Here is a 9,479-nt window from a genome sequence, read left to right as displayed (position 1 = left end):
TGGAATGGTAATTTCCCACTTACCTCTCTGCAATGCTTTATATTCCACACAGGTAACAGGGTAAAGCCCTAAGACCCGGAAGGGCATCGGTTGATGGGAGGATGGAAGATGGAGTTGCTAGCAAAGGGCCTGAGGTTTTGCAGCGGGTGGGGCCGCTTTAAGAGGAAAGATCAGCCTGGGCCAAGAGATGAAGTGCACAGTGGCCTTCAGCTTGGGAAAAGGAGGCCCGTGCAGGACGGATTGCAGGTCAGCATTCTCTGGCCAGCATTTGACCTGATCAGGATGGCATCCCTCACAAAGCTGGAGGTTCCTCAAATGCCATCTATTTGTGTCCTGGACCCTGACCACTGGCAGGAGACATGTGACCACAAGGATGGGGTATTTTTGGCAGTGGGGGTGGGGCCTGCGTGGTGAGCCCAGCACCATGCTGCTCTGGGACAAGCGGCTCGGACGCCCAGCTCTGTTGCCCTGGCTGGCCACAGGGTCCCAGGTACGACACTGTTAGTCCCTCATTCCCACCCTAAGAAGTCCCAAAGTCAGACAGAGGGACTTCCCCAAGGGCCAGTGAGGAGGCAAATTTCAGGGGTCAGGAGGGCACAGTGCTCTGGTCTCAAGGCATCTTCATCTCAGCACTGGCCTGGTCAGAGTGACCTCTCACCTCCCTGGGTGTGGTGGTAGCTGACCAAAGGCCAAAGAGCTCTTCCCATAGGAGGCCAAGACACTGCTCTCAAGCAGTTAGGGTCACCTCTGTTCACTGAGATGAGGCAGAAGCAGGGGGCTCTGCCAGCCGGGCAGGCCTGGGTGAGGGGCAGAGACCTTGAGGATGGCCCTAGTGGTCCACCGGGAGTTAGGAGGCTCATTTCTGCTCTGTGACCTCCTGCCTAGGCAGGGGGCAGAGCCAGGCACTCCCTGCTGACCCCTGAGTGGGCTCTAGCCAGCACAAGTGTGACCTTGGTGATCTCAGTGGAAGCCCAGAAGCCTGTCCCAGCCAAGGCTGGTGGAAGGTCATCACCAAAGGCTGGTCACCTGCTGGACGCTGCTCCTCCTCCATGGCCTGTTGCCACCTGAGGCGTGCTGGGACAGACCAGGGCTGACCATCACCCAGTGAGTGACCCTTGAAATGGGCTTTGCTGTATAAAGTTTACCTTGGTGCCTGCAATTCTGGAGGAAGGTTGGAGAAGGCGGAGCTGACCCAGTGGAACAGAAAAGGCTCAAAGATGTGAAGAAAACCACTCTGGGGACAAAATTTCAAACAGGAGGAACCCCTATTTTTTAGTGTACGTCATTAATCTAAGCCATATTTGATTCTAGGAATGTAACAATGTATCATTACAAGGTTATTATTTGGGGTCAGTTTGGAAATAGGGAAAGTGGGAGTTACAGGTTTTCTAACTTGGAGGAGGGGTCGGTTCTGACAGCCACTCAGCTTCCTTCAGGTTTCCCCGTTTTGCTTTCTTTCAGGAAGCAGATGGAGTGCCGGCCCCCGAGCCAAGGAGGTGGGGGGCACCCCAACAATTGTATGCTGGCCGGTGCCCAGGACCTGGGTCCACGAAGACCCCGCCTGGCCTCAAGCTCTGCTGCTGAAGTCCTCTGCTGACCTGAAATGGAAAACTTCCAGTACAGCATCCAGTTGAGTGACCAGGACTGGGCTGAGTTTTCGGCCGCAACGGAGGAGTGTGGCCTCCTGCAGGCCAGCCTGGCCTCTGGGGATGAGCTCTTGTCCAGTGACATTGACCAAGGGGACAGCAGTGGCAGCAGTCCTCCTGCGCCTCCACCCCTTCTCGAGGGGCAGCCAGCTTCCAGGGGGAGGGGCTGGCCTGGTTTCAAGGAGGAGGACAAGGCAGCTACCCGGTCGCTGGTCAGCAGGTCTTGGCGTGAGCCTGTCTTGGCCCTGGGGGCTGATCAGCAGACACCTAGCACGTCCGCACGGTCAGAAGCTTTGCTGTCCCTCAGATCTGACGCTGCCCCCCTAGGCCAGAGCTTGTCCCTTCTAGGGCCAGTGTCTTCCAGAGACAAGATGCAGAGGCTTCTGCAGGGGCCAGCCCCCCAGGGCCCTGTCCCTAGTCCACCTGGTGAGCCTCCCCAGAGCTCTGAGTCTCCTGGCTGCAGCACAGCTCCCCAGAGGCCCCCTGGAACCCCGCCACGCAGCCCTAGCCGAAAGAAGAGGCATGCTGCTGGAGCCAAGGGGGGTGGGTGCTTGAGTACCCCAGGCTCTGCTCCCACCCAGCAGGGTTCCCTGCTGCTTGTTGAGGTCAGGCCCAAGGAGGGCCTTGGCCTGGCTGGGTCCAGGGGGAAGGGTCTCTCAGCTGGGACAGCAGAGCAGACAGCAGGAACCAGGCAGGATGAACTGTGTCCAGAGTCTGCAGGAGCCCCTGCACAGGTAACCAGGCAAGGAACAGATCCGGATCTGTCTACACCTGTCCCTATGACCGAGGAAGGTACAAACCTACTCAGCATGACCCCCGGAGCTGAGCTACACACTGTGTCCACACCTGCCCAGGAGACTCATCCAGATATCTCAATGGCTAAGTCAGATGCAGCTCTGTCTACACCTGCCTCCAAGCTTCAACCTGACACACCTCTGTCTACACCTGCCTCCAAGTCTAGGCTGGACACGGACCTGCCTATGCTAGGCCCAGTGGTTAAGCAGGAGGTGGATTTATCTACACTTGTTCCGCCTCACCTTGTTTCCAAGGCCCAATCTGACTTGGATGTGTCAACACCTGCTCCCATTCCCCAGGCGGGGCCTGACGTGGTGAAGGTGGAGGTTGCCCCAACGGCCAAGCCATGTTTGAGCCCTGTTGTGTCTCCAGGAGGACACCGAGAGAAGCCCAGAGAGGAGCCTTCAGCAGGTGCCGCTGGACATCCTTCAGGGGATCCCCCACTAGGCCCTGTCCAAGCACCCAAGAAGAAGAAAGTGCGATTTTCCATGGCTGTGCCCAGCCCTGAGGAGCCAGGTTCAGGAGAGACCTCAGGCCCACCCTCACCAGCCACAGCCCGGCCCTCACCCCCCAGGACAGCAGTGGGGGGCCGAGGGGGGCCTGGAGGCTGGGACGCCATGGCAGTTGGGCCCCGGTCTCCCCAGCCTCGGATCCTCAAACACCTGCCTCCCCCTTCCCCCTCTGCTTCAGTGGGGCACAGGCCCGGGAGCAGCTTTGCAGTGACCCTCCCAGAGGCCTATGAGTTCTTTTTTTGTGACACTATTGAGGAGGAAGATGAAGATGCTGAGGAGGTGGCAGAAGCTGACCAGGCTCTGGCCGAAGTACAGTGGCCAGACATGTGTGAATTCTTCTTCCAGGACCATCGAGCCCAGAGGTCTGGGCACTGGGGGGGCCACTCTGTGGCCCAACCCCCACAGGCTGACCCTGTGCCAACCCTTCCACCTGGAGACCCTGTGCCCATCTCCATCCCCGAGGCCTATGAACACTTCCTTGGGGAGGACTCGTCGGGGGGCATGCTGGAGCTGGCTGCCCTTCTCCAGCTACAGGCCACAGAGCCCCCCGGCTTGGTCCCCTGGGGCGTGGGGCCTGGTACCCCACCAGAGCCTACCCCAGACACAGCAGAGCAGTGCAGTTGGGCAGTCAGGCAAGCAGGTGCGTGTCGTGTGGGCCCCATGGGCTGTCCAGGTCCTGGGAACATACTGTCCAGGGAGTTCAGCCAGGAGGACCGCTGGGGAGGGGCAGGCTAGGACCCCGAGCCATGAGCCGGTGGGGGGGGGGTGCTTAGGGATGACCTGGGAAGGATGGACTAGCTCCTGGCCGTCGCAGGACATAGTCCAGGTGGGGCAGACTAGGCCAGACACCACAGCCACTCAGGGATTTGTCTGCACTGACCATCATTCTGTATCCAGGCCCAGATGACAGCAGTGCCCTGCCCCCCTGCCTCTAGCATGGTAGACACTGGGACAGCTCCCACTCCGGCCTTGCTGCCTCCCAGGTCAGGCACGCAACAGACTTCATCTCACATTCCCCTTGGAAGATATTTTACAAACCAGGGAATGGTACCCAGAGGCAACTGGCTCAAGTCAGCTTGACTCAACTACGCCACACACTACCCTGGGTCTTGGGACAGACGTGTCATCGGGAAGATGTGACTCACAGCATATCTGGGACAGATGAGTCTGAGTGGAGCTGCCAGAGCACAGAGCATGCTTCTCTCTCCTAGGGGAGCCCCGAGATCCTCTCACCTCATTTACCTTCAGCCAGGATGACATGTGCCTGGTGTTTGTGGCCTTTGCCACCTGGGCTATGAGAACATCAGACCTGCATACCCCAGATGCCTGGAAGACAGGTTTGGGGGCCCTGGGGGAGGAGCGGGCTGGTACCCAGGAGGACCAGTGGTGTCCAGTCTCACCTGCTGGGCCAGCAGGGATGAGGGGTGCATGGGGAAGCAAAGATTTCTCCCGTGACCTTGCTCCTCTCATTGCTGACCCACTCCTCGCCCTGCTGGCCTCCCCCTGCCCTTTGAGGACCAGGCCATGTGGGTAGAAGGTGGTGAACAGGCCGGGGTGGAGCCGGCACTCAGGAGGCTCTGTGCTTCTCTTGCAGTGTTGTTGGCCAGCATCGGTACCATCTCTGCCATCCACTGCTTCCGCCGGCAAGCGGGGCAGGGACGCCCCAGCCGCAGCCGCAGCCGCAGCCCCAGCTCTTAGAACCCAGGCTTGGTCCAGGAAGACACAGGACAAAGAAATGGCCACAGGTGCTGAGGACGAGGTGCTGCCCTCAGGTCTGGCCCTTTGACCCCTGTGTTCTATGGTGTCTAGGAAGGAGCCAGTGTTCTTGGTCCTGCTCCTTGGATTCCACCCAAAGGTCTAACCACTGGCTAAGGCCAAGACTGTGCTTCACACCTGGGAGGAGGGAGATTCTGGAAGGTGGATGGGTAGATGCTGAGCAAGGAGCTGGTTAGTAAGGTGGCCAGATTAGCTAATAAAAACATAGGGTGCCAGTGAAACTTGAATTTCAGACATGCAGTATTTGAGATGTACTTATACTAAATTCTGTGTGGTTTATCTGAAATCAAATTTAACTGGGTGTCCTATATTTTATTGGGTTATCTAGTTACAGGGGAGAGGCAGGATAAGGCTCTGGAACCTAGAAGGTGTCAGAGCAGCAGGAAAGCCCCAGCTGGAAATCTGGGCAGGGGGCAAGAGTGAGGAGACTAGATGGCCTTCAGGCTGGAGGGGGGTGTCCCGGGAACTCTCTGCCTTGTTGACAAGTGGGCTGGGGTAGTGAAAACCTCTGAGGCCTCTGTGACCCTTAAGCCCCAAGGGCCTATGGCCAAGGCCTCCTTGGCTCCTGCCTCAGTGAGCAGGTGCCTGCAGGGTGGGGGTCTGTAGGGCAGAAGCTGGAGCCCCTCCTCTGGGGAACCCTGGATGAGGTGCAGAGGTGGAAGATGGTGGTGGCACATAAACGGACTGGACATTTGGGATTGTCCCAAGGCTTCGAGGAGCCAGAGATGGGGCAGGAAGGTGGGTGGGAAGCTGGTGGTGGCAGAGCAGTGGAGGCCACCAGGCTCGGTGCCAGGTGGGCATGGGCACAGGGTCCCCAGGATGGGGGACTCCTGACTGCTGAGTGGAAAATGCATGGACACACAGCACAAATAAAATCTTCTCTTTCTTTCTTGTTTAGTCTCTTGTCAGTTTCTCCTGACCAGCTACAGCCTACTGACATTTGCCCAGAATACCCTTCTATCTCTGCTTGTGACGTCTCAGACTTTGCTGACTTCCCTATCCTCGTGCTCTCTGATCTCACGTGCTCTGACCCTCACTAACCTGACTTTCTCAGTCCTCTGACCTTCCCACCTGCACCGTTCTCCCACCGCCAGGTAAAGCCTGCATCGAGTGGCCTCCCTCATTCCTTCCCTGGAGGAAAGGATGAAATTTGGCCCCTCTATGAGGCCTGCTTTGATCTGGGGTGTAGCCATGTTGTCAGGCCATCTTCAGTATCAGGCTCTCCTCCTGGCCCCTCCAGAGCCCAGGGAAACTCAGAGTTCTGGAGAACCCTTCACCCTGCTGGGATCAGACACTGACTCAGCACTGGATGGGGTTCAGGTATTGGATGCCAGTCGGCCTGTGGCCCCACAAAGAAAGACCCAGGCTCTGCTGCAAACCCCCACTCCAGGGTCCGTGCTGGCAGGTGGTCCTGAGAACCGGTCACCCAGAGGCCATCAGATCCACTGGATGAGCCCCCCCCCAGCCTCAGGTCCTCCTCGGGGCCACCGCTTGTGGGAGGGAGATGAAGCCTTGTCCCAGATGTTGCCAGAGCTCTTGGGGGGATGGCCACCTGGTGGGGAGGACAAAGATGCATGTGCCTTCAGGAAGCAATACACAGAGCTCCCCTCAGAAAGAGGCAAGGGCCCTCACTCACCTGAGGGAGGTGGCAGGGGGTCAGGTGAGACTTTCCTCGCTGGGGAGACCTGGGGACCCCAACCACAAGTCTGAGACTTGAGCCCTGGGGGAGGAGGCTTGGAGACCAGCCCACCAAGCTGCCAGATCCTAGCCCTATCTTTTCCTCCTGGTTGTGGATCTTCCCTTCCTGCCTCTACCTGCCCCACCCCTCCCCAGCACTGCTTCCTGTCTTTGGTCTCAGCTCACCCTATCTTCCTGTTTCCATCTCTCCTGCTCCCCCAGGGTCCCAGAGCCCCCACACTACCTCCACCTCTCCACAGAACCCTTTACCTGGCAGGGGTGGGGGCTGCTACTCACATGCTGAGGGGAGTCTGGGGGTGGTGGCCCCAGGCCCTTGATGGAGCCTCGGTGCCGCTGAGAGGCTCTGGGCTGCAGGGCTCCCTTCTTGGAGAGCAAGTGGGGACCGGAGAGTCCAGAGCTGGGGTCAGAGACAGGCACGGACACAGGGACCGAGGGGAAGGGGCTCGAGGACTCAGGTCCAAGTGAGCTCTGCATTGCGCTGAGGAACTGCCAGGAAAGGGATGGGGACCTGAGGCCCTGGACCAGAACCTCCACGGAGCTGAGGGATCCCTGCCCCCAGAACCCCTTGGCCACTCATCATGACCTGAGCACACCTCAGGCTGTGGACACATCTAGCCCTTTCTGTCACCCACAGGGAACTGACCTCATCCAGGCCCTGGACGTCTGTGATCTTGTGGTAGGAGGTAGCAGGTGGTGTGTAGGGATCAGCATAGAGTGGGGAGTGTGGGGTCTCCAGAGGGTGGTCTGGGGCCTCAGGGTTGTCCTCTAGGCTCTGCCTGCTCAGCTGCAGGCAAGAGGCAGAAGAGACAGGTTTCCTGGAGCTGGAGGTGGCCTGAGTTCTCCCTTCTCTGTGCAAGAAGGCCTCTAGGTGGCTCCAGGACAACCTGGGCCTGAGAGATGGAGGCCAGGGAGGTGGAGGGTGGGAGGGAGAACTGGGTCAGTGTCCTGGGCCCACCTTGGTCAGGTCCAAGTACAACGAGGTGGCCAGGCTGGGCCCCTCACCCCGGGCCTTACTCCTGGGTGACCGGCTGATGCTGCCCCATCTCAGTTCTGCCCTCTGCCTGCTGACGCTGGTGCAGCCCGGGTTGGCCTGGTCCTGTGGGGACCAAAGACCTTTCAGAAGGTTCCCAAGGGCCCTCACCCACTCAGTCCTCTGAGGCTGCACACAGTTCCCTCCAGGTCCTGCCTGGGATGGAGTGCCATGGGGACCCAGGCAGGTTGTCCTCATGACCTCCTGCCCTTTTCTTCTGTTTGTCCCTCCCCAGCCCCTGATACTCACAGGTACAGCCTGGGCAGGGCAGCAGGTGGTGGATGGCACTGAGGACTCAGGGACAGAGGGGCTGGTGTGGGTGGAGGGGGAGTCCCAGCTGGTTTGTCCATCTGAGGAGGGTGAGCCTTGGCCACCACCCATGACCTGGACAGCAGGGGGCAGGGAGCGAGGAGGTGAGACAGAGAGCAGGGCCCCTCCCCCTAACCACCCATGCCCTAGACCTACCCTTCTGCCCAGACGTGAGATGTGGGGGCAGCATCTCCCCCTGTTGACCCCTCACCTGTGTGGACACCCGTGGGCCTGCAAAGCTCTCAGGGCCCCCCAGAGGGGCGGCTCCATCCCTGGGCGAGATAGTCTGCAGACACAGTAACCAGTGGCTGTAGTCCTCGTAGCTCGCACACACCACGCGGATAGTGTTGATGAAGCGGCCTAGCACACAGACACCGTGAGGGGGGCCTGGCAAGCAGAAAGCCCCCTGCAAGGCCCCACTGAAGAGCTGGGGCACCCACCAGGCTCATGCCCTCCCCCCCAGGCCAGGCCTCTGCCCACCTTCGATCAGGAAAGAACGGATCTGCTTCTCCTTCTCCTCCAGGTTGATGCGGATGGCGCTGAGTGGGAGCTCCCCCTGTGGGGGCAGTGATGGAAGATGGGGCCTGAGTCTGGGGGCAAAACCCTGTGCCTCTGCCTGGGCCCATACTTCTGTCTCACCCTCCAGAGTTGGGCTGGGCCTCCAGATGGCAGGCAGAGGGCAAGACAGGGGGCAAGACAGGGCTGAGGCCGACATCCCTGAGGGGGGCCGGCGCTCCCTGTCTGTCCTGAGGGATCTCTTTACCCCTGGGCTCTGGGTGGGGCCTTCATCAGCCAATGGCAGGCACAGATGGATGCCTCTGGGGACCGGTCCACTGGGTCACCTACTAAGACTGGGGGTAGGTTGGGACGGAATTATGCGGAAGACTCCTGCATTTTTCTCAGCGACTGAGGGCCATGATCACCCCCAGAGTAGAAAGTTACTGTGATGCACACAACAGACACATCCAGCCCCAGAGGACGCTCCCACACACGCGTACACACACACACACACACGCCCCTCAGGCGCCAGGAAAATGTCCACTCAGAGGTATAGGCCCAGCACAAGAGTGTCTCCCAGGAGTGGTTCTGCCCCCATGCCACCTGCCCCAGGTGATGGTCCTGCTGAGGGTGGAGGACCCTCTAGGATGATAAGGGATATTTATGCAGGGACCCCTCCTTGGCCACATCACAGCTGAGACCAGACTGACCAGGGCAGCAGGCCGGGTGGGTGGGGCCAGCACACTCTGTCTCAACAGGCCCCGAAATACAGGTTCCTCCTGAGCCGCTGCCCTCTCCCACCCCCACACACAGGGCGTTTCCCGGGCGGGTCCACAGTGGGGAGGGACCCACCTTAAAGCAAAGCCCATCTGCTTCTTCGGAGAAGATAGCCAGGGATGTTGGGTACAGGACCAGGAGCCGGTCCCATTGCTCCTGTGAGGGGGTCAAAGGGCAGAGTGGGGGCTCGACTAGTGTGTGTGAGGGCCTGGCCCCCACTTGCCTCCTGAACCCCTCCCTCATCTCCTCACCGCCTCTCTCCTCACCCCTCGTGCCCCCATCTCCTCATCCCTCCCCCATCTCGGTGCCTTCCCTCATCTCTTCCCACCTACCCTGTGCCTCCATGTCCTCAACCCTGTGCCCCTATGTTCTCACCCCCCCTTCCCTATCTCCTCACCCCTCCTCCGTGTCCTCACCCCTCCATCTCCTCCCACCCAC

General features: G+C 59.7%; 2 protein-coding genes across 5 annotated transcripts in view; one reads left to right on the top strand and one right to left on the bottom strand.

Annotated features, from left to right (window-relative positions):
• The first annotated feature begins 347 nt into the window (after positions 1 to 347).
• Positions 348 to 5,618, top strand: PERM1 (PPARGC1 and ESRR induced regulator, muscle 1). Of its 4 annotated transcripts, XM_081817229.1 has the most exons (5): positions 348 to 490; positions 965 to 1,104; positions 1,462 to 3,593; positions 4,165 to 4,290; positions 4,548 to 5,618. In XM_081817229.1, exons 3-5 carry the CDS (start codon positions 1,604 to 1,606, stop codon positions 4,649 to 4,651), a joined length of 2,220 nt encoding a protein of 739 aa, XP_081673355.1. In that variant the 5' UTR covers positions 348 to 490; positions 965 to 1,104; positions 1,462 to 1,603; the 3' UTR covers positions 4,652 to 5,618. The 4 variants fall into 4 exon arrangements, with proteins under 4 accessions (XP_081673355.1, XP_030883012.1, XP_081673354.1 ...); XM_031027152.2 differs by lacking the exon at positions 965 to 1,104; XM_081817228.1 differs by lacking the exon at positions 348 to 490 and having other exon boundaries at positions 520 to 1,104.
• PLEKHN1 (pleckstrin homology domain containing N1) overlaps positions 5,021 to 9,479 on the bottom strand; it is a 9,296-nt gene continuing 4,837 nt past the window's right edge. Inside the window, exons 7-15 of the mRNA XM_081816807.1 lie at positions 9,117 to 9,267; positions 8,247 to 8,322; positions 7,978 to 8,126; positions 7,707 to 7,841; positions 7,383 to 7,523; positions 7,071 to 7,211; positions 6,704 to 6,913; positions 6,366 to 6,414; positions 5,021 to 6,281 (exon numbers count right to left, since the gene is read on the bottom strand). Coding sequence (XP_081672933.1) covers positions 6,166 to 6,281; positions 6,366 to 6,414; positions 6,704 to 6,913; positions 7,071 to 7,211; positions 7,383 to 7,523; positions 7,707 to 7,841; positions 7,978 to 8,126; positions 8,247 to 8,322; positions 9,117 to 9,267 — 1,168 coding nt within the window. The 3' untranslated portion in view covers positions 5,021 to 6,165. The remainder of the gene's footprint in view (positions 6,282 to 6,365; positions 6,415 to 6,703; positions 6,914 to 7,070; positions 7,212 to 7,382; positions 7,524 to 7,706; positions 7,842 to 7,977; positions 8,127 to 8,246; positions 8,323 to 9,116; positions 9,268 to 9,479) is intronic.

The sequence above is a fragment of the Leptonychotes weddellii genome, chromosome 4 (assembly GCF_054177405.1).
Source record: "Leptonychotes weddellii isolate Sample4059 chromosome 4, ASM5417740v2, whole genome shotgun sequence".
In the NCBI taxonomy this organism is placed as follows: Eukaryota; Metazoa; Chordata; class Mammalia; order Carnivora; family Phocidae; genus Leptonychotes; species Leptonychotes weddellii.
This window is presented reverse-complemented; position numbering and strand designations above follow the sequence as displayed.

What these genes read in the sequence shown, in the direction of transcription:
- PERM1 (XM_031027152.2), top strand. Translation starts at nt 1,604, where the DNA reads ATGGAAAACTTCCAGTACAGCATCCAGTTGAGTGACCAGGACTGGGCT. An exon ending in TTGGGCAGTCAGGCAAGCAG is followed by an intron (nt 3,594 to 4,164) that starts GTGCGTGTCGTG and finishes TCTCTCTCCTAG; the next exon opens with GGGAGCCCCGAGATCCTCTC. An exon ending in CCCAGATGCCTGGAAGACAG is followed by an intron (nt 4,291 to 4,547) that starts GTTTGGGGGCCC and finishes CTTCTCTTGCAG; the next exon opens with TGTTGTTGGCCAGCATCGGT.